The 23,213-nt window shown below is 39.1% G+C and overlaps 1 protein-coding gene across 7 annotated transcripts in view; it reads right to left on the reverse strand.

Annotated features, from left to right (window-relative positions):
- Positions 1 to 23,213, reverse strand: part of PATJ (PATJ crumbs cell polarity complex component) — a 162,947-nt gene that overhangs the window by 19,879 nt on the left and 119,855 nt on the right. For all 7 annotated transcript variants that reach the window (XM_076340044.1, XM_076340045.1, XM_076340041.1 and 4 more), the window contains exons 32-36: positions 21,258 to 21,350; positions 16,615 to 16,686; positions 15,994 to 16,111; positions 15,259 to 15,392; positions 1,693 to 1,776 (exon numbers count right to left, since the gene is read on the reverse strand). In XM_076340044.1, coding sequence (XP_076196159.1) covers positions 1,693 to 1,776; positions 15,259 to 15,392; positions 15,994 to 16,111; positions 16,615 to 16,686; positions 21,258 to 21,350 — 501 coding nt within the window. The remainder of the gene's footprint in view (positions 1 to 1,692; positions 1,777 to 15,258; positions 15,393 to 15,993; positions 16,112 to 16,614; positions 16,687 to 21,257; positions 21,351 to 23,213) is intronic.

Below are 23,213 nucleotides of genomic sequence, written 5' to 3' on the forward strand. Positions count from 1 at the left end.
AAGTGGGACGTGCTCCTTTGAGCTTCCTATATCTCTTATTGCTCAGAATCCTTCTCCCCGGGCTTCGCAATGCCGCCAAGCCAAAGACAGAAGGAATTGGAAACATTAGCAAATGGCAATGGTGAAGCCCAGACAGGACATATTAAATGGTTATTTTGCTTTGTTCCAATAGATGGCACACAAGACCGCTCCTGGAGCACTCAACTACATTTCTCTTACGATAACCTGAATATGTTTTAGCATTTTCGTAATTTCAGATAGAACAAGAAGTTCTGACTGAATGCTGAAGTACTGAAAGAAGAATATTGCAACTTGAAACTTAATCTCCTAATTTTGCCAAGCCTGATCCACAGATGCCCTTTAAGGTGTTTGTCAATATTCTGTTAACAAAATCATCTTTTATTTGTCAATACCAAAAATATCAATGCTTAAATATTTTTGAAGTCTCTTTAGGAAGTAGCATGAACTGTAACTGAGTAACAATACAATGTTAATCCACTTACATAACATAATAAGTTTTAAGGCAATGAAAATATTTCTCAGTATTTCTAAATATGCAAAGTTATAATCATACTTAATTTTACATTAAGATAATTATGCCTAATCTATAGTAATTATATTCTTTTGTACTAATTCTGCACACGTTTATTTATATACTGCATCAGTATTCTTTTCTCGATGCAGGCATCTATGTGTGCTTTATCATACCAATCTGAAACTAATTCAGAGTCATCTTTTTGATTCATTAGTACGGCTTTTAAAAGCTGAAATAATAACAATATTATGGCACACAAACATTAGCACTTTCCTGTTTGGCCAGAGAAGAATTAATTAACCTTCCCCACTTTTATCCCCTATTTATTGTGCTCTGTTAATACACAGTTATTTATAAAATGAAAACAACATTCAACCTTAACGCTAAAAAAAATATTTTCAGTGCAAGAGCTGTAAAGACAACTCCCCAAGTACCCCTTGCTATTTTTCTAACCCTACACACCAAAGCCTTAATGGCCATGCTGGGAATTTGTCCTGATCTGACAGCGAGACACTGCAAGCAGCTGCGCTGAACCCCTGCCTGACGCAAGTTTCATTTGCAGACCAACACTTCTTTCTTAACCCTTTCCCTCCTTGATTTCCACGCTTGTCTGCAGGAAAAACACTACATTTATTCACAGAAATAATTCTGTATGTTCACCAGTTTTATGAACCATGGCCTGAAGGAGCCGGTAGCTCCCCCAGCAATGCCGCAGGCAGGCACTGTGAGTTTTTCAGCAGGAATGCTTGCAGCAATGCTGCAGCCACCCTTGCTGTCTTCGCCCCGCGTTTGCCCAGCTCAGCACTTCGTTTGCAGGCAGCGCGGAGATACTGGAGTGGCGGCGGTAGTGCAGGCCTCCAAATGAAAGATTAAACAGATGAATAATACTGAGCTATTGGACATGACAGCTGAACTATGTAATTCGAGAACTGCCTTGCTCAATTAAATCTAATATATTCTCAATTTGTACCTTCAGTTTATATGAATACATAAGGAAATATGAATTTGTCAAGATGTTCTTAGTGACAGAAAAGAAGCTTCAAGTACAGATCCTACTCAATGATCTCTCTTTCCCCTACAAGAAACATATGCTGCATTGAATACAAGTATACGTGACAAAGATACAAGCAAGTACATACATGGAGAGACTCATTTACCTCCAGAATTTGATCGCCAGCCCAAAGCCTGCCATCTCGGGCTGCTGCCCCTTCTTCATAAACTTCATGGATCACTATGGCGTCCTGCGGGAACAATGGGATGGCTTGAATCCTCCCTCCCAAATACCCCGCAAACTGGCAGCCATGACCCACCCCACACAGCCCACCGCTCCACAGTAAAAAGGCACAGCACCCCATGTCAGGATAAACAAGACTGTAACACAGATTTATATATTTTTTTAATATTTTGGGATAAGAAAATTACTGCTATAATCAAAACACAGATAGCTACTAAAAAGGTAAAAATGATTTTGGTTCACCACTTCAGGGTAGTCTTGTCTAGAGCTTCTTAGGCTTCCATCGCTTTTATACATTGGCATCAGCAGTATGTGAACTCAGTGTGAACCGTTGTATTAATATCGTCTACTTTTTATGATATTATTTAAAACCAGATTCTTTGGAGCTATGAATATTTTTAGGGACTTGGCATAGATCTCAGCTTTAAGCAAGAACTGAATGCCTTGTGGTAAATAGTGCTGGTTAAATCTGTAAGAAATGAAATCCAGAAGAAACGAACAATGGCAAACGTTAGTTTATTACTGAGGTCGGAAAATGTAGGCAGTGGCAGATGTAGCTTCAGGGAAGGTTTCAGTGATTTAATCTTATTGCCAGCAATAGATGTCCCCAAAGAAAAAGCATTACAAAGAACATACTGTTCTCTTGCTGGTGCTTTCCCTTTGCATTGTTCTGGTCCATTTCTTTTTTTTTTTTTTCCCCTGAAACAAATAGGTGAACATCCTGCTGCAGCACTTCAGCCACGGTCCTGACAGCTAGCAGGATGGGTTGCTTTACTGTGCAAAATATGCTCCTCTCTCCAGTGTCACTAGCAAACACCCAGAAACGGCTTCGCTACAAACTTTAAAATGGCTCTGGTGATTTTCAATTAGATACGTAGGTATCAGATAACCCATTCTCAGACACATACACCCTCCAAAACCGCTACGGTTGTGAAGTTCCTTCACCAGTTTGACGTACAAGTCAAAGAGGAGACTTTCCGCAGCGTTTGCAACAAAAGGCGGCGAGGTTAGCAGCGTGGGAGCCCCGCTGTGCACCGCCTTCCTGGAGCAAGAGCAGGAAATAGCTGCTGGGGTAGAACAAAGTACCTTTGTGTTTTGAAAACACTGTTAGATACTACATCTCTCATCACCAAGTTAACTCTCCCCGTGTTGCCTTGCGATTCTCTCCCAGCACACATGGTGCACGTTGAACAAAAAGAAAACTCAAATGCCCTTAAGCTAACACTCTGATCAAGACAACATTGAGAGCATTATTCTCTTTCATTCCCACTACACCTTATTTAATGATGTGGACTTGTATCTGCAGCCGCTACACTGCTGCTGGAGCGCAGCACCACTGTCACAAGCTTCCTCTTTGATACATATACACCAGTCACTGGAAAAAGCCTGAAGGATTTTAATCACAAATGGATTACAGCTGATACAAGCATCCCAGATGGGGGGAAAAAAGATTTCAATCTACATAAATGAAGGCAAAATACTATGAGCTGTGTACCAAGGTAATTAAGAAAATCAAGAGAATGGTTTGATTAAAAAAAAAATTATATATATACACACACACCACTGGCAACTGCAGGGTTTTCTTGAAATAACTGAAACAGCTATTACCAGTGGAACAGAGTTACATGCGCACGTCCACCTCAGCAGCACTGCCGAAAACCTCTGCTATGTGTCTTAGATCTTCTCTTAGTTGTGGGGTTTTGGTTGTTGTGGGTTTTTGTTTGGTTGGTTTGGGGGGGGGGGGGGGTGTTGAGTTACCTTTGTTTTAAAAATGATCATGTAACTCGTAAGTCAACACAAGAGACTTTTGCCTCGGTAAAAGCCAGGAGGGTGACAGTGATGTATATTTTTTCACCTGAGGCTGATCACGGGTAACTTTTAGAAAAAGCTGAGTCTGTGGTTTAGAACTTCCATAGCACACTTCACTTCTAGTTTTTTAAACATTTTACAAAGGAAGGCACTTAGAAGTGGCCAACAAGATAACACAAAATATCTACCAGCTTGTTAAGACAGCATCATTCAACTAGGACACACTAGGGCAGTGGATGAACATGAGGTTGGGCAGAAAAATGGCAATGTGACCATGTAACAGCAGACTGGGCATATACACAAGATGGTCAAACTTTCAGACTGTATTTAATCTGATATTTCCCAACCTCTGAGCAAGGAGCTTTCAATCACATTTCTTTAAGTTTGTTTTCCATCTGCAGTTGCTTTAAAAATGGTCAACAAACTGGAGTTACCAGCTCTTCCCAGTGCTGCATTATTACATGTAAAACCGCACATACCTAAAGCTCAGATTCAGGAACCACCGAATGTTATCAGTTTGAATAATCTGCATCATCTATTTGAAAAGACAACAATTCAGTATTACACTGCGGTTCCTGCATGTGTTAGAAGCCAGACCGAGAACTGAAAATACATATGGCATGAAAAGGTACATTCCTGTTTGGTCTGTGCCTACCCCATCTCACTGACCTGCCAAAGCACTGTTTTTCTTAACTAGTTTTTTTTAAAGTAGTGTATTTGAATCGGCTTATCAAATTGATTAAAAACAGAATGAAGCAATGTGTCCATGAAGTACTGTAAAGATTTTTAAATAGTCCATAAAAATAAATATGAGAGTCTTACCTTCCTTAGCTTATAAACTACGATAAACAGACATCTTTCCTCTGATACTTCTGGGATCAGCTCAAAGTACATTTAACCCAGAAGTAATCTTTTTCCATTGGATCTAATGGGATCTGGGTAAGACTCTTCTCCTATCTTAGACTTAGTTTTGATCATCCACGACAAATGACTAAAACCAGACTACTGATGTTATTGAACATTTTTAATTATATGAATATTTTAAAGAAGTTTACGTGGTAATGAGATGTAATGTCACACTCCAATGATCTAAGCAAGCATCACTGACATGCTACGGATTTAAGCTGTAACACCCCTCTCAGTGCCTCAGAAAAAAACCTAGGATCTATCGTGACTAAAACAATACACAGCATTTATTTAAAGGATAGGTTTTGGTTACTGGACGCCTGCAGCTCCCGCTCAGTTTTGTGTTTGATATCTCTAGAAGTCAAGGCCTAAATAGTTCAAAATCAATCAATAGAGAGGGAGGAAGCGAAAGCAGCGTCAATGTTCAACTAGGTTGTGAATTCGTGGTGGCTCTGGACAGATTTTCACTCCCATCCCTCCCCATCTCCTTTCACTACCAGTTTCATACAGATGATGGCACTTCATGATATAGCTGGCAGAGTCGCAAAAACTGTGTGTGCAGAAGGGGGAAATAAAAACACTCTCATATCAAGAACACAGTGTTTAAAGAAAGATATCCAGCTGCTGAAAGCACATAGTTCATAAAGTTTACAAATCCATTCAAGAAACTGGAGCTTTAATCTTTGTATATTTTGACAAAGAATAGTCTAGGACCATTATACAAATCGGGAATTAATGCAAAGTTGAACGTATCTTGTATGGGACGGAAAGATGCAGACTACAAGCCAGGGCATATAAACAGCGTTTTTCTATGCTAAACTAAGTCCACGCTCGCAGGTGTAAACTTAGACTATCTGACCATGAAAACACTGCAAGACAAAGTAGAAGGGAATTTGTCTGCTACTGCTGAGGTTGCCGTCCTAGGCTGAATAATGCTTATATTGAAGGCTATCGAAGGGCCTGCAGTCCAATGAAATGAAGCTGAATGCACTGATACTATCTATACTGCATGGCTTAAAAAAAAAAAATCATCTGCAAGCTAGAATAGTTCCCAAACATGGCATCAGCATACCTGGTTCATATACGATGTGCACCAAATCTGTTAACAAGGGGTAATGCTTACCAAACCTGCCACGCAGTATATTAGACAGTATTTTGTAAGGTTCAGATTTGAGCTGTGGGACAGGTACGCCCCTCACTCTCGCTTTACCAGCAGAATACCACTGTGATTGCACAGTCTTCTTGAGCAAAGGGAAGGCACATGAGTGACAACTCTCACACTGACTAACAAAATGAGATTTTGGCTGTGGAAGAAAAGGCAGACAAGTAGAAAAGTTCATGGAGCCTCTTGGTTGACACCTTGAAGAACAATGTTGGTGCAAAGCGAATGACTACTGAAAAGTGGGGGCAAGACAACCTTACAGAAATTAGCACCCAATCTCAGAATCCACTTATGGAAAATACAACTTGTAAAATGTGCACAGCGTGATCTCATTGCATTGCCTTCTATCTGAGGGAGGGGAATAGCCCTGAACTCTCAGGGAATCGGATCTCAACTTCCCCCCAAGCTGTGGATATCTTTCCTGCTTGATTTATAACAACTTCAGAGACCCGGTAGGGGAAGAATATCACACTCACCCATCAGCAGAGAGCAAAAATAGAAATGTTAATGTTAAGAATTAAGTTCAGTAAGAGCGACAGCTTAATCTTTGTATCTTAAATGTCAAGAACTGGTATGGCAGAGGCCCCAGGCAATGACCACGTAGCACCGTCTTGATTGAGCTTTTGGGAGAAAGGTGGTAAAGTCAGCTTCCTATTCAGGAAAATCACTGACCAAGAGAAAGTTAAAAGCCTGCAGGACCATAAACAGTGGTGAGAAAGTCTCACAAGCTGTCTGGCTTTAGGCTTGGACTGCTCACACGTTTTCTGCAAGTTTATAGCTTCTGAGCCAGTCTCTCTAGTGTTTCTTTTCTTCTATGCAGCTGTTCTTCAGAAGGACAAGCAGCAGCTTTCAATGCAGGTGCCCTTTGCCACTGAAAATCAGCCCCCAGACTGTTATTTGCAAATGCTGGGAGTAGAGGGTGAGGGAGTAAAAAGACACAAGACATGAAGGAGGCTCAAACATTAAGTACCATGGATATTTTGATGAAGTTCTATCATATGATAAAAGGTGGATCAGCGTGCAAGAGGGGAGATTTCAAAAGAACTGGAGCAGAAAAATCCCCACATACCCAGTGTTGCCTGGATCTGACAAGGAAAAAGGTCTGAATTTTGGTAAAGAGGCTTCTTGCATAGTACTGAATAGTCCTTAACTACTGCAGATCATTCACAACAAGCTATTTCTTTAACTGAGCTAATATTAACTTTGCTTTGAGTTTATCTTTGCTGTACTATTTCAGTCTACAAGATCCAGCCATTATTTTGATAGGATCAAAGGCGCTTCACAGAAGTAAGGTGAACCACTACACATTGAGGACTGCAATAATCATCAGCACAGAATGACACCGGGTAAGGTATTCAGTAAGAAATGAGTTGTTTGAAAATCCTAGACCATGTTTTCCAAGATGTGCATTTTAAGACGGTAGTCGTTAGACAAAAAAAATCCCCAAAACAGTCCTGAGATCCATAGCTCTGCCCTCTAGCTGCAAGGCTACCACCAGAGCATTGCCAGCCATTTGTCCCAGACCAAGGGAGCATTATATGGGGAAAAGGTGCCTGTCTCCCAGAACACTTCTGAGCACACACAGACAACGATGCTGCAAGTCCAGGTCAAAACAGAGACACCAGATTTTTGGGTACCTACGTGGCTGGGCAGTGCTAGAAAGCAGGCAGGGCAAACTGTAGGAATCACATGAATTTTATGTGCCTGTGTCTCAGTTTGGTCTGTAGTTAAGCGAACGAATCTTACCACTAACTATAATTATGTATGTGTTGTAAGAAACGAAGCTTTCTGCATGGATTAGAGTACTTTCCCGAGGAAGCAAAAAAGCAAGCTACATATAAAACAACATTCAGGAAAAGATGTTTTCTGATTTAGTTGACAAGTTGTGTTTTCCTAAGCTAATATTACACATTTCCAACAAATTTCCTACATAGCTACAAATGTTATAATAAACTAGCATTTATTAAAGATAATAAAGCTACAAGGGGTTTTGCTGACTGCAGGATTACAGGTTTATCTCTTTCCCAGGGCAAGTACAATATCATTAGTTATTTCCTTTTCAACTTTTATAATACTTTGTCCAGAGTAGTAAAATTGTAATTTCATTTTTACAGGCTGGTTCACAGATAAAGTAAAAATCAACTAGTTGCACAGTGTGTTACGCTGAAGAATTAGCCCCAAAGAAGAGTATCTCAGTAGTTAAAATAAATCCAGCTGCTGGTTACTTGTAGGCAGAGGAAATTAAAACAGTTATGCTATGATCTATGATCTTCCATTCGCAGATCTAAATGGAATCTAAGAGACAACGGTTCAGCAACAAAAGCTGAAGGTCAACTCCAAGCAAATCACTTGACTTCTTAAAGGGGTTTATCTAATGCATTGTGCTGCATATACTCCTTCTAACACTCAAATATTTTGCAATTGCTAGCATTCACAAACCATTAACAGGCACCCAAAATCCTAAGCCAAACACTACTGTAATAAAACAGGCTATATAATGTAAAAATGTATTACCGTGTTAATGTAAAAATGCTTTACATTGCATGACACTGAAAAACTTCTCTACTCAAGGTCAAAACAAAAGGTCTGTTTCCCATTTAAGAACAAGCCCTTGCAAGAGATGGTGTTCACTTGCCAACTTTCATAAAAAAAGATTAATCCACAACATCAATATGAATATAATTTTTCATACTAAAATACAGATTTATTTTAAGGAAGTGGATAATATTTGTATTACATTTTATAGGCCCCTATAGTTACATCTGGTCCTTATTTATTTAAATTTTATTCAGCTTGCATAATATTTTTGCTTACAGTTATATTCTCTAAGATCAGAAAAGCTAAAACCTGAAAATTCAATGGCACTATTCATTAACATTCCTTCGGTCTGCAGTCATAGACATTTGCAAGCTCTCCTTTGATTCTGCAATAATAAAACTAAGGTAATAAGATGTTTAGTGTAAAAATATATGACTTAAGTCAGAGTGATAGAAAGAGCTATGTTTCAATGAATCACATGCCAAAGCAAACCAAAGTTTTTCAAAAGGTATACATGCTCATTTTAGAGGGGATAATAAAACACAGAACTACATATTAAAATGTTAACTCTCTCACTCTCATTATTTTATTAAATTAAAAAAAATACAAAAATTTACAGTGTACAGTGCATAACACAGGTTATAAAGAATGCATGAGATCCTGAATGCATATGACACAGGAAGCCAAAAGCCAGTGGTTTCAACCAGCAGCAAGCAAGATACTCCTGAAGTCCATTCTGACATGTCCTACTGCTTTTGTATATTGTTAGCTTAAATTTTATGGTTGATTTACACTCCTGGAAGACACCAACTTCTTCAAGCAAGGCACTGCTACACAAGTTAGCTGTACAGTCAGCTAAACCCTTGCCAAAGATCCATCAAATATATGAGTTGCAAAACTTACTACTCTAAATCCCATTTGTGATAACTCATGTACAAAGCAGTTTGTTTTTTTCATGCTGTTGCAAGCTAACGTCCTTCTGGAATTATGATGAATCTACCAACTTCATTTTAACATTATCCAACCAAGAGTCAAAGCAATTCCTCACAATTTCAAGCTAACTGCATTTACCACTCTGTCATTAACATTGCCTTCTGTTTTATAAATGTAGGTGATGGTTAAGAAACGATTGCATTTTTTTCTCTCCCAACCGCAAACTTTTCCTCTACAATACCCAAGCCATGATTAAAAACTTCAACTTCTATTACCATTTTTCATTCTATTGTTCCATTCATCGTGCAATAGACTTAACAGCAACAGTATCTATAGCCAATATATTGCTGAAACCCTCCTGAGACCAATATCTTGCTTTTCATTTGTAGTTACAAGGTAAGCATATTCCACTAAAACAGTTTCAGTCTTAGCTGCACTTGATGACTGTCTACAAAGTTGCTCAGACCTCGGCTGTCTATAACTGAGGTGGGAGGGAGGGAAGAAAGCTCAACCAAGGGAGAACCTGTTTGTTTAGTAACACAGAAGTCACATCAGTCCTCGTGCTTAGGTAGGTCCTCACTGCTGACTGCAGCACGGCACAAAACAGAGATATCAGACTTGGCTTCGGTATTAGTAACAGCCTGCTCTTGGCAGTGTGGAGATCCTAGCAGGGTAATTAGCCCTCACAGCTCCAGGGGCAAACATCGGGTCTTGAACAGCTGCAATGTAAAGTCACAGTTTTCTTGATTATTCCCTTGCCCTTCCTTAACAGATGGGGTTTATGCAAGGTATGACTCACCTGGACTGACAGAATGAATCTAAATATTCTTCTGTCAAACTGCATCCCCACCATCACGAAGTTCCCCCTGCTCCACCGCAAGCCAGAAAGCCTTCTGGGCTAACCGAGGTGATTAGAAAAGCTTTTTCCTCCTTGACTCCGGTGTTACCAGCTCTTACACCAACTAGTGTTAGCTGAGCGCAGGCATATTCTGTTACTTTTTGGACCATTGCTAAAGTGTTCCAGTTCCCTGGCTTTGTGGATCACTTTATTTTACAGATGGAGTACCTTAAAGTTTGTTAATTGTCTTAGAAATGCTTTTTATTAAAGCCAGCTGAAAGCAAAAGTAAAAAAAAAAATTCTTTACCAAGTTCAAAGTAGACAACTGAGTATAAAAATTCTGCATAAGAGGTTTGTTGTCATTTTCAATAAAAAAGACACAGGATAAAGTATGCTTCTTTTCTTCCTTTCTATGTAAGGTTTAGATAATACACTTGACCACCTCCTAGCTACTCCACCTCCAAAGAGCCCCTAGGTTACCACTCCTACAATCTTTATTTCTATTGTAGGTGCCTCTTCAGTACTTAACTGTGATTTCAAGCCCCAGTTGAGCCTCTACGCTCTCCTCCCCTCCCAGGGTTTTCTAACTCTGCCTTGAGGGAACATCCCTGTACCAGCCTCCACCGGCCTTGAAACCGCTGAATCCCCTCCGGCATGTCTGAGCATCTTAATCACCCAGGCAGCAAATACAGAGTCAATAACTACGAGTAATCAACTCAACCATTACTAAATTATTCAGCTGGAAGCAAAACAGTGCTCCCACCTACTAAGAAAATGTTTGTATCTTAGAGCAATGTTTTTTCCATGTACTGCCAAGAATAAAATCCCTGTAAATTGACAATCCTGTTTTATAGAAAATGGCTTATTGGAAGTTGCTAACTGGACAAGACATCGCAGCATTCACCCAGTCTGGGGTGATAATGGGGTTTGGATGATTTAACCCCACATGCCATCTGGAGGAGTACCAGAGCAGCTTTTTTTAAACAATTCCTTGATGCCCTGTTCTCAGAGGATTTAAGAAGAAAACCTCATCGAAACTTTCTGGCAAAACAGTTTTAGAGGAGAAAGCCCATTACTTGAAACTAAATTATTTGCCTTGAACCAACTTATGCAGAATGCAATGAATCAAAAGCAGAATAACTGAGGAACATTTCCTAAATTTATGGTGAACAACTGGACTATCCGATGCTGCCAGTCCTGTATATCCTGCAGGGCTGCTTATTCGTCCTGGACCCACACGGTCCCAGCCTGTGCAGCTGTGGGCCAGCCGGCCATGCCAACGCTGGTTTGCTGCCGTGAATGCCCAAGTCTGTAAGCTGAACTCCACATCTCACTAAGAGTCACAGCTCGTCCAGGCTCAGAGCTGGCAGCCCAAGCACGAGCATCCTGCCCAGCGCGCTGGGGTTTGCGGCGCCTGCGGCTCTCAGAGCTGCACCACAGGCGTTACACGAACACGTCTGACGCATTCATGAATCCCAGGCGTCCCGCAGCTGGAACAGTTCAGGTGCCCTGGGAGCACTGGCAGCTACTGAGTGACAATGACACCCCTGTCAGGTTTATGGCTGCTATTAGCAGTGGTGGAGCTGACAAGCATATACAATTCAGCAACTAGGGGGACGAGAGGGCAGGACGGTGTCCTGGGGAGCAGAGTTAAAGCCTCAGACCTCATTTTGGGATGTTTCTGAAAACATTTCTTTTTCTTTTTTTTTTTTTTTTTTTAAATTCCTACTCTGAGGTTACTTTTACAAGTTTGATTGGACTACAACCAAAAAAAAAAAAATCTTCTCACAAATTGAAAGCCATGTACTTCAGCCAGCTTCACTCTGCAGTTTAATTGCTTTAAAGCAGAGGCCATGTGTTTTGTTCTCTCAGGGGTACATGGGAAGGTGAAACGAAAGACAGTGAAGAAAAAAATAAAAATAAAAATCAACCCTTAGAATAAAATGAAATAGGACTGCTTAAGGGCTATAGCAGTCTAAAGATCAATGACATGAAGACAACTCTCAAGCACAATCCTTCCTTCCCCGTGCCTTTTTTACAAGCACATCTTTCCAGCTGATGCTCTCCTGCTCCCCTAAGCACACAGCCACAGTCCCTGCTTACAATACATGCAATTTGAAAGGTTTTGCAAGTTTAATGGGATGGTCATCTTTTCAACAAAAATCATTTCACAAGGGTTAAGACATCACTTTCCAACCTCCCGAACAAATTAACCTCCCTGCTCACAGGCTGTATTTTTCAAGTCTCCACTTGGTGATTTCTGATGAGATTCTTAAGGTTATGACTTAAAAGTTGCACTCTATATTTCATTTTGAAGCACTGCATCCCTTTAGCAGGCTGCCAGATTTATTATTCCAAAAGCTGGGACTGTACATCATGTGTTTAAGAAAGATCCAAAATATTCCGAAGTGAGCTTTTCCCATCACACATGAGCTGCTGTTGTGCACCAGTGTTGACTACTAGCACTCAGTTAAACATTTTTAGATCAAGTGCATTTTAATACCACATAGATGAGGCCCTTATACTCTTGCCATAGCCCCCTTAGATTTGACAAATTCTATCAAGGCACAGCTTCTCTCTATTCACCGTATCAATAAATTACTTTTGAGATCCTAGGAGCTGGGGTTGATATCCTTCATTGTTTTGTAGGCACTTACACACATGCGCAGGTACAAAATAAAGATACCCCAGTAGAAAAGGGAGGAAGAAACGGGTGTTCATGTCTTGTTTTCTCAGAGGACAAAAAGGTAAAAGAAAAAGCCTCTGCAGCTGTTTGTGGCGCACACAGGCACTGCTCCCGCAGATTCACCCCTATTCTGCCATGCCTTTTCTCATCCCCTGTAGAGCACATTTCCATGGTCCCGTCAGGGCATCTCACCTCTATCATCTGTGTGCGCCATATAAACTACAAGAGTACGAAAGACAGCATCCCTACTCCATGCCTGCAGAGATGTCTACAAACGGTGCTATTGCCATTTGATCTGACAATTCCCATTTCAAAAATAGTTAAAAAAACCAAACTCAAACTGCTGAAGCCAATTATAGCTTCATTTTAATTTCTCTGCACTGCAGAAAACAGTGAGTCTTGGATACACAATTTCTGCCACACGAGACCTTCAGAAGTGATGAACTTCCATGGCACATAAACATAACACATACATAAGCAGTGAAGCTGTAAGTCAATTTATTTTGCCTTTTTTAAAATATAAAAGGTGTCCATCTATATCCCCAAGTTAAAAACAAATGATGGAGAGCAAGACAAGATACATCACTCAGCTCCATGTACCTAATTTTGTTATACTGCCTCTCTAGTTCACAAAACCCAGAAAGACAGAAACTTTCCTACAGTCCTAAGTAGTATTTTCTTTTACCCCTCCTCATTTTGTTACGTGAACTTCATTTCAACTCTAACAAAAGGGTTTTTGCCTTCATGGCAAAAAAGGAAGGCATCAAAATAATTTCTGGGAGATCAGTAGTACCAAGTAGACAGAGTGATGATGATCCCACCAGCTAAAGACACAACCCTGGCTACCTGCTTTGAGGAAAAAGGTTTGCACACACCGTTTTGGACAAGCAAGTTATGGAGAATCCCAGAGAGGGTCTCTGCACATGATAAACGATCAGATTAGACTGTGGTCTCACAAAAGCAACTTGTTTCCTATGAAACAACGTTGCTTGCCTTTGAATGAGCAGGTTCAGAAATATGAAAAGAAACAGGGACTCATTTTGGTACGTCCTGTAATGAGAGGATCAGTAATGTGGGAAGTCGGACCTCCCTCTCTTCATGAATTTCAGTTACTGTAATCAAATGCATAGATTTTTAAAATAAATTCCTAGGAGGACACTTTAATGAATAAACTAATGAAAGTATAATACTTAACCAAAACCATTTTCTCAATTTAAAGAATAAAATCCTTTGCATTTTTCTCATCTGCTCTGTAAAGCAGATATTTATAATTTTCATTTATTTATATTAAAATCTCATGAAAGACATGTACCAGATTGCGTCTGACAGACTGCCATGTATTATTTCCAAATTCCAGTTAAATGAAAAAGCAGAGAGATGACTAACACTGAACTTATTTGAATTTACTCAACACTGAGGAGCTTGACAAAAAAGGGACTGGGTACAAAACAGCGCATGGCTGGACAGAGTGAAAACCATATAGGCTGATTTAAGCCTCCAACATAACTCAGATCTATCTCCATGTGAAACAGAGCAATTCATCCAAACTCTACATAATCGGAGACTTGGATAAATGGAACCAAAAGCTGAACCTTTTCCAATTTCAGCTTTAATACTGTAAAAGATAGAGCCTACACTTTGCAAAACGAAACTTTCTTTTTCTTTTCAACTTCCTCAGTTTTTTTTTCCTTCTTTTTTCTTGGTCTGGAAAAGGGTTACTACATTGCAACTGTCTGTAGCTGCTGACACTCACAGCACTTCATTGCTTAATGATGCACCACCATGATATTTTCAGGAACAACTGCATGTAACAGAGCAGCTCTATTGCTTTAAGTGTCTCTGCGGCAAGGGATTCAGGAGAACCCAGTAAAGACACCTCTGCAGTAGACTTGTTTACTGAAAGAACTGAATTTGACATTTAAAAAAAACAATCTGACATTCTGTTATACTGTAACATAGCATCTCTCAAATGGAAAGTGGAGTGGAAACAGCAACAGCAGAGGCAAAGAAGGTTTAGCATAACTAACTTGCTGACTTTACACTTGAACTGATACATTTTAATTTAGCTGAAGATAATTTTTTTAAAAACAGCATAGCCAAGAGTAAGACTAAGGAAAAAGACACAGAAAACAATAAAAGATTACCTTTGGTTTACCTCTGTTCAGCAAGGGCTTTTGCTGGCAGGGAGATAAATCACAGTTTGTTTAAACAGCTACTAAGCATTTATGCTCTCAAGACGGAGGTGTTAACCTTGCTGAAGTAGCTCTACCTCTGTGACATTCATTTCCAATCCAACCATTCTGGTAACTTACCTGCTTGAAATTCTTAATTCACAATGGCTAAAAAAGAATACATATTTGTAAACTCTGACCATAGCAGAAAGCACTACTGAAACACAAACCTTTCAATTTAAAAAGGAACAGAAAACAACTGATCTGATACAAGGCAAAATTATCAATTTGTTATTGAAGATCATAGTTGCTGGTTTCTCCTCCCTGTACTGAAAAATTCATTAGAGCAATTACAGATTAATGGCATCACTAGTTTCTACATTTTCTTTCTCTTTGTCTCCTATTCTTTAACAGAGACAGTAAATATTAGTTTAACAGAAACTCACCAGTGGAGTGTCTTTCCCCCCGACGATGCTGAGTCCTAGGCCTGACCGACCCTTCGATATCTCTATAGTCATCTCCTGCCCCGGAACTATAGGGCACGTTGCTGGATCCACAGGCAATGGAGGTGGAAAGACGCCTAAGAACATGAAAAGGTAAAGAAATATGTCACGCTATTCAATGAGAAAATGAAAACCGTCAAAGGAATCATACGAGAGCAACTAATTAAGCTCTTGTATTTTGCTCTTCACCTTTACAAATCTAAATTGAACTACTACTCTGAGTCACTTCTGAAGCCTCTAAATCAGAACAATTCCAGAGCTCTGGGACTAAAGGTTCAGAGTAAATGTCTGGGAGGACATTTAATTCAGTTATAACTTATACAATTCAGATCACGATGGCAAGGTGTATTATTCCATTCAGGACAGATAAGGCCATGTCCCAGCACTGTGGAATGGACAGGATGTCCCACATTGCCTTTCCTTCTGTTTTTATTTTAATTAAAAGGAGGAACAATGCCTTTGTACGTAAAAGTCAAGAAAAACAAGCAAAGACATCGTCAAGCTTTCAAAAATTCTAAAATGAGAGAAAAATACAAATAAAATAAATAACTTAAAATAGGTCATTCGATGTTCAAAGAAAAAATCTCAGCAAAAGTTATGTGGGGAAAAAAAGAGATCCATCCTGGGTTAGGGTACTAAATATACACTACATTGGTGGAAAAAATAACTGGTTCATACTACGGCTGGTGACTTCTGCCTCTGGAGAAAGATAAGTAGGTGCTGGCACCAGGGGTATGTCCTGTAAGTTGACTGGAACTTTTGTTGAAGTTTTGGATTGCTTGATCTGGTTGAGGACCTAAAAGCAAAGCAGAAGCAAAAGAGATCAATCACAGAAAGGCATGTTATGTGGATATCATCATTAGTTGTTGATTATCGTACCTTATTAAATCCACTGCGTCAATAGAAGGGAAACAAGCAATAAGCATAGACAGACTGAAAACATCCTCTTCATAAATAAATGGAAAATCAAGATGACTGGATAACTGTGCTTGCAGAAATGCTCATGTAGGAAGTAGGGACAGGACTTCACCTTTCTCAATTGTGCCTCTCATATGAAATAACATGGGTTGGGTTTTTTTTTTTTGGGTTTTTTTTTTTTTTACTTTAAAACAGCAAAGAACACCTTGACATTAGCCTGTGTGACTATTTCCACATAATTAAACAGAAGCAAGTAATTTTTTAAGTTTCCCCCTAAGAAAATTCTTTTAATGTTAACCCCTTGCCCCCATAAATCACTCGATCTTCAACTAGATCAAGCTCCCAGAACTCCCCCTTACCGGTTAACATAACCACACATACATTTTCCGGGAGCTGCTCCTCCACTTCCTGCTGATCCACCAGCACTGGTCTGTCAGCTTTACATTTCACATCCTAAAAAGTCAAAAAAGAAAGTGAGGTGTAGTGAAAATGTCACATTAGCTTAAATAAAACATCCTCCAAAACTCAAAATGATGATTCTAGGCACACAGTGACATTTCATCATACAAGTACGCTTGCAGCACAACACAAAGCTGGAGCCCAGAACTCAGAAGTGGAAAAAATAGTATGAATACAGGGAATATCAGGAATTACTAAAAACACACCAAACAGTTTTGAAGGCATACAATGTAAGGAAAGGGCTTTTTGGGAGGAGATTATCACGCATGGTCTGTATTGTTCCTGAGCAGTAAGAAGCTCTTAAGAAGGAGGAAGTGCATCCTCTGGGGTGACTGGGACAGCAATTCCCATGCTGTGTGGAAACGTGCAGGTATTTATGTGCTGAACCTCTAGCACACAGGTAGCTGAGACCCTTCTGCGCCTACAGCAGGAAGGGGTTCAAAGTCATCTGTTCTCTCCTTCCCCCTCCCTTTTTCGGTAGTCCTCAGCAGCACTGAGCATGCTGCCAGCACTTAAATAAAGTAACTCCTTAAAATATATCATCCAGCCTCATTATAAAGATCTCAAACAATGGCACTTCAATCACGGGCTCCACTTGTATCCTAATTTCTTTCCATATCCTTGCAATACACTAAAACAATTTTTTTCTCTCCTACTTCTACAACTGCTTCCAGACAGTTACAGTGTCCTCCCCTTGTTAGCTCTTAGCCAAGCTTAGGCCACTTTGATCACAGTGTTAGTTATCTTACCCCATGTTAAAAAAACCTGATAAAGCCTAGTTTTCAGAAAAGCTGAGTACCAACTTCAAAAGACAACAGAGATATTCTGCATCTCAAAAGAATTTCTAAGATGACAATTCATACGTTTTTTTTAAAAAAAAAAAGTAAATCAAATTTTAGGTAACCAAGCTTGAAATACTGGCCTTGTTTCCTGAAGTTCTATTATGTTAAATCATGCCAAGCCCTACAGGCCTTTTTTTCTCCCTGCAATTTTTTTTTCTGCATTTTTCTCCAAGCTTGCTATAACTATACAACTGTAACTATTATCCAAATGGATAACAGGAAAAAAGATAAAGTGGTGATCTCATTGTATTTTCAGAGGTGTCAGGGGAGAAATGGGAAGACTGCTTTGTCATTTTATGAGAGATTGTTTTAATGAACAATGAAAAATTATTTCATACTTCCCTTTTTCATTCTGATACGTGACTAAAATCTGAAACTTCATCTTGCACATCAAGTAAGCACCAAGCATCACCTTTAAATCTCTCTAATCTTCTCCATTTAACTCAGACTATGCTAGAGGTACCTGAACAAAATAAAAAGATTTCCAGCCCCTCAAGCACTGAATTGTACACTCAGCATTTGTCATAAGCCTGCGACCTGACTGGTTTAATCTAATTCAATTCCCTCAAATGCATCCAAAAGCATTTTTATGAAGCCCCTCCTCTTTGCCAATGTTTCAAGGACGTTTTCTGTTTGTGGTAAAGACAGATTATTGTTCCAAGTTCAAATCTTTTAGAGGAAAATGAATCCATTCTCACATACCAAACATCAGTTTAATTATCCCACCTACAGGACACTGAATTATGTACACACTCTGCCAGGACACTAATGATGCAAGGTGCTTCAGAGCACACACAATGACTGCTCAAGCCATTTTCACCTTTGTAAAGTTAAAAGTTTCGAGAACGTCTCAAAGCCCCATATATCAATTCTTTTCCAACGACACCTTATGGAAAGCAAGATAGCTACAGTCCTCAGAAAACCACGACCTTCTATCAGGCCACCTCAAACCTCAGCTAATAAGCATGCAGACTTTGCCTAACACTTCCATTGGCTCCAGTTCAGAAATAAAGTTGTTTTCTTCCCCCCTCTTATTATGCAAGTCTAAAATGATGTCCATTATATAACTTTATACTTTTTAAAGTGATGAAGTGACAACAAAAAGTATCTTGGGAGAGACTGACAAATTTATCAGCAACAAATGAATAGAGAATGATGTGAATTTTTTTATTTTTTTTTTATTACAGCTGTCACTTGGTGAGACATCCTGCCCATGCTTTGAGCTGTACATACTTGTGGAAGATCTCTGCTGATAAGCACATACTTTTTATTTACTCAGTGAACTTGATCTTACTTTTTGACTTTTACATTCCTGATTTCTCCTGACATGTGACTGAGAAAGTCAATAGCAATGGTGAAGTAGCATTAGGCTCTAGTAGCAACCATCATGCTATGAAAACAAGACACTGTTTTCTTTTGCCTCAACAGTCTCTAAAAGACTGCAGGAGAAATCTCTTTCCCTCAAAATAACACGCTGTCTCGTGCTGCACTGCAGTGTCGAAGTCTTAACGCCAATATGACTACAAACCCATTTCCTTCTGGTCAGAAGGGACTGATCACAACCACCAGCATTTACAAAAATAAGATACACTTAGAAATATCTGCCATATAGTTTTAAAATCCTGACTGAAAGAAAACTCTGAAATTATGAAACTGGCTTTCGCCACTATTTTTCATCCATTTGTGCCTCTAAACCAAGGGTTGGCCCAACTGAAGGCATTATAGAATGAGCAGTACTTTGCTATGGATCTATAGGCACTTGAATACTTTTCTAAATCCACTTCCTAGCTCTTAACTTTTCAGTATCTATTTATCTAATGGAAAAATCAGTGAGTCACCTCTAAGCAAGTATCTACTGAATGAAGGCAGGGCTATGCAGCAGCCAGAAGAGTGACACCTGGTCTCGCCAGTGACCCGGGACAGGTCGCTTCCTCTCTGTGCCGCAGCAGGGATAATAATACTGGCCTGCTGGATAAAGTGTTTTGAATTCCAAAGATAAAAGGTAAACTGTAGCAGCCAGTTGCTGTTACGTGTACAATTTAAGTGGAAAGATGAGATAACTTGGTATGGAAGGTGGGAAAGAAAAACTAAGTACTATACTGATGTTCTCCTCGCCTAGAGGCTCTCAACAAATCCGTGCCTTTGTCTCCTCTTACCTTTCTGCCATTGCCCTGTTCTGGACAACTCTTACCATCAATGCTTTATCTTTTTCTTTTTTTTTACCTTTCAGTCTTAAATACTGTAACTTCTACCCTTTGGCTCCACAGTTCCCTTCTTTCTTGCTTCAAGTTTGAAAAGAACCTGCCAATATATTCTGGGTTCCCCGTTGTCCCAGCAGCATCTTCCCTCCACATCTATCTTGGATTGCTGCAACTTCCCCCCCCGCATTAAATTCACACTTCCTCTAATACCTTTCAAAAAGCTGCACAGCACAATATCCTACACTAAGAGTTCTTTTTCGTACAATACATTTTATATATTTTTATCCATTTCAGTCTTTGAGCACTTCTTCATATTACCTTGTAATCCCTCAAAAGTATCTTGCCAAGTTGAGCAAGAACAGCAATAAAACCAGGTGAATTACACCTGTAAATACATACAATAAAACTCTGATTCATTTATATTCCAGCGCATCAAAGGAGGATTCTGCACAAGGCTACCAAATACAAATACAAATAATCCAACTTTTTTGTAATCCATTAGGAACACAAACCAATCCATTTTACATGGGTGGTTAATTCTGGTGCTTGAATACCATATAACACTTCCTAACTCTTGGAGTTCATAGACTCGTTAATTAAATACTTACTAGCTATAGAACATTATGTATATTCAATTCATATTTGCAAAACCTGGAACACTCTTTGCAAAAGACATGATGGAGCAGGAAGAAGACATCTAAGAAAAAAAAAATCCAGAAACGTCAGATTTCCTTAGTTGAGGACAGCACACACAAACTGTGCATGCACAGCAAGTCTCAGCCAATGCACTCCTTGAAAAAGGAGTAGGCTGTTGGAAAAAAGGAAGAAAAGACTGTCTCAGCAAATTTTATGTACTTCTTCAGCATGTTTAGTAGTTTTCTATTTTAAACTTTTAACATAGAGTCCAAAAAAAGAGATTAGAGCTGCACCCTGAAGGACTTTCAGATTTCTGATAATGCACAATCCTGACATATTAAACAACAAAAAACTCCATCTGTATCAATGAGAAGTTCAGTATTTATTACAGTGCACACCGACAGTACCACATTAAACCAGAAATTATGGGCTTGATGTAGAAATTACTGAGAGTAACTCTATAGCTATGTTATTCAGGAGGCAAGACTAGATTATGATAATAGACATTTTGGCCTTAGAATTTATGAAGCTATGAATATAAATAAGAATATGATTTACAGACCACGCTTTTTTTTGAAGTTTGTCACACATGGATGGCAAGAGTGGAAACTCAATCCCCTCACTGAGAAAGAACTCAAGAGAGGGCCAAAATGCTACATAAAAACTCTTATCTCAATATTTTAAGAAATTATACTGACTGCTTAGTTCATGAAAACAGTCTATGTATGTAAAGCTGAGAGCTTGATTCTGCTCTTACACGTACTGGATATTATTTGCAAAAGCATGCTGTAACACTGACACAAAGGTGGAGAGAAAAGAGATCAAGCCAATGAGCCTCCATTTTCTAAACTCTAATCATCATTAAGTATCGCTTTAAGTCACTTACAGCTTTGTTGGATTCCTCATCAGTCAAGCTTTTCATGACAACTTCCAAACTCAGGTCTTCTTTGCTGCTTGCAGGTTCAGTGCCACCATGATCCTGGTAGAAAGGATTGATAACAGTTTTTAAACAGAGCTATGATCCCCCAAAATAGCTAAAGAAAAAAATTACACAATTTTACCTTTTCTTTTGTTTTTCTAAACAAGTAGCAGCATGAAAAAGTAAAAAGATCCACAATTAAAGCATCCTAATGTCAGGAGACAAATAAGCGATACAAATTTTGAAAGACAGACCTTGGTCTCCACTTGGCCGGCCCGAAGTACCACAAGGTAGTCCAATAGTAGCACTTAGATGCAGATCTGGGTCAACTTTCAAGGCCAGACTAATCCCTATCAACTGTGAAAACTGCTGAATTTGTATTAAGAGGCCTTCTCCAGACTTCCATCGGGAGGGAGAGTCTCACGCATGCTCAGCACGTTAAAGGAAGCCCAGTTTCCTTCATACAATCTGAACAGGTTGGTAGCAGCAGGACTGAGTGCTCCACCCTGGAGGAATCGGTAAAGCCGAAGCTCTTGCGGTTAGAGCACATGGCCACCAAGCTCAGCAGGCTTAAGCCAGCACTGGAGCACAATCTTCAACTTGAAGTGCAAGTGTAGCCTCAGGATTCAGGTAGTTCTGCATTACTGTGAGAATACTGCAAACAACATTCACTGTCAACTACTGGAGAACCAGCAAATGAAGGGAATGGCCCAAAAGACATAAATATTTTCATGAAGATGTGCTCCAGAACTTTCTCCTGCAGAAAACCAGAAGTTTTTCTCTTTCTGTAGAGGATTCCCAACAAAAATGGCCCTTGAAACATAAAATAGCACCATACTAAGCAGAAAAGCTTGTCTGATCAGGATTTTCTGTTTTTTTCTCTAGATAATAACTAACATATATTTAAGAAGCATATGCTTGCAAGAAAAAATTATTTCCTTCCCATACCGACAATTAAAGTTAAGATAGATAGGAAATGGCATCTTTTCAGGAAAAACATTAAGTTAGAATTTAAAGTTTAGATTATCATTAATTTGGTTACATGTAAAATTTAACATGTTAATTCTCCTTTCCTTTTTTAAACCAGCCAGGTCCTGAATCCGAAAAGATTTTTGATCTATTATTTTGATTTACTTTATTTTAAAATAGTTTCAGTACACTTAAGCCTTTGATCCAAATTTGGAGCTGTTCTCTCTTGCAAAGCAAAATGGACTATGTGCAACAAATCAAATTTCAAGATCTTCAGTCCTAGAGGTAAAATTATTTCTGAATTTTCATTAGACATTTTACATTTAAGTGCACAATGAGAATTACACAAGTGCCTCGACCGCCGCTTGAGCAGGTAAAGTACCTCTGCATTCGTACAAAGGCTCACTCTGTTCAGTATTGCAACAAAGTATCTCATTCTGTGGCTTTCTGATGAATGAAATTTTTTTAAAACAGATATTTTACAGTAATTAATATTTCATATACTTTGCTTCTGGGGGCTTGCCCACAGTATCACACCACAACGTAATCTTATCCTGTCCTGCAACTCCATGCAATGAAGCAAGACCCTGTTTTAAGGCATATTTACTGTTTATCACTTTCCATATTAAAATACCTTAATGAAGATAAAGAGATAAGATGAAGAAAATTACCACAATAGCAGATGGTAACTATGGCACCCTGATATTCTGTTACACTAGCCAGGCTATTTAATGTGATCTGACAAGTTTCATGTACAGTGTATGTAACACACAATGTTAAATATTTGGTATTTCAAAGATATCATTTCAAGATATAATGCACAGTCAGTTTTGTTTTGCTTTATTTAAAGACAGGAACAGCTGACAAAGGAAAGCAATGTAAATTTCTATATAACAACAGTATCTTTTGGTTACATTTATTTTATATAATAAAAAGATACTAGCTAGAAGCAAA

The sequence above is a fragment of the Aptenodytes patagonicus genome, chromosome 5, assembly GCF_965638725.1.
Source record: "Aptenodytes patagonicus chromosome 5, bAptPat1.pri.cur, whole genome shotgun sequence".
In the NCBI taxonomy this organism is placed as follows: domain Eukaryota; kingdom Metazoa; phylum Chordata; class Aves; order Sphenisciformes; family Spheniscidae; genus Aptenodytes; species Aptenodytes patagonicus.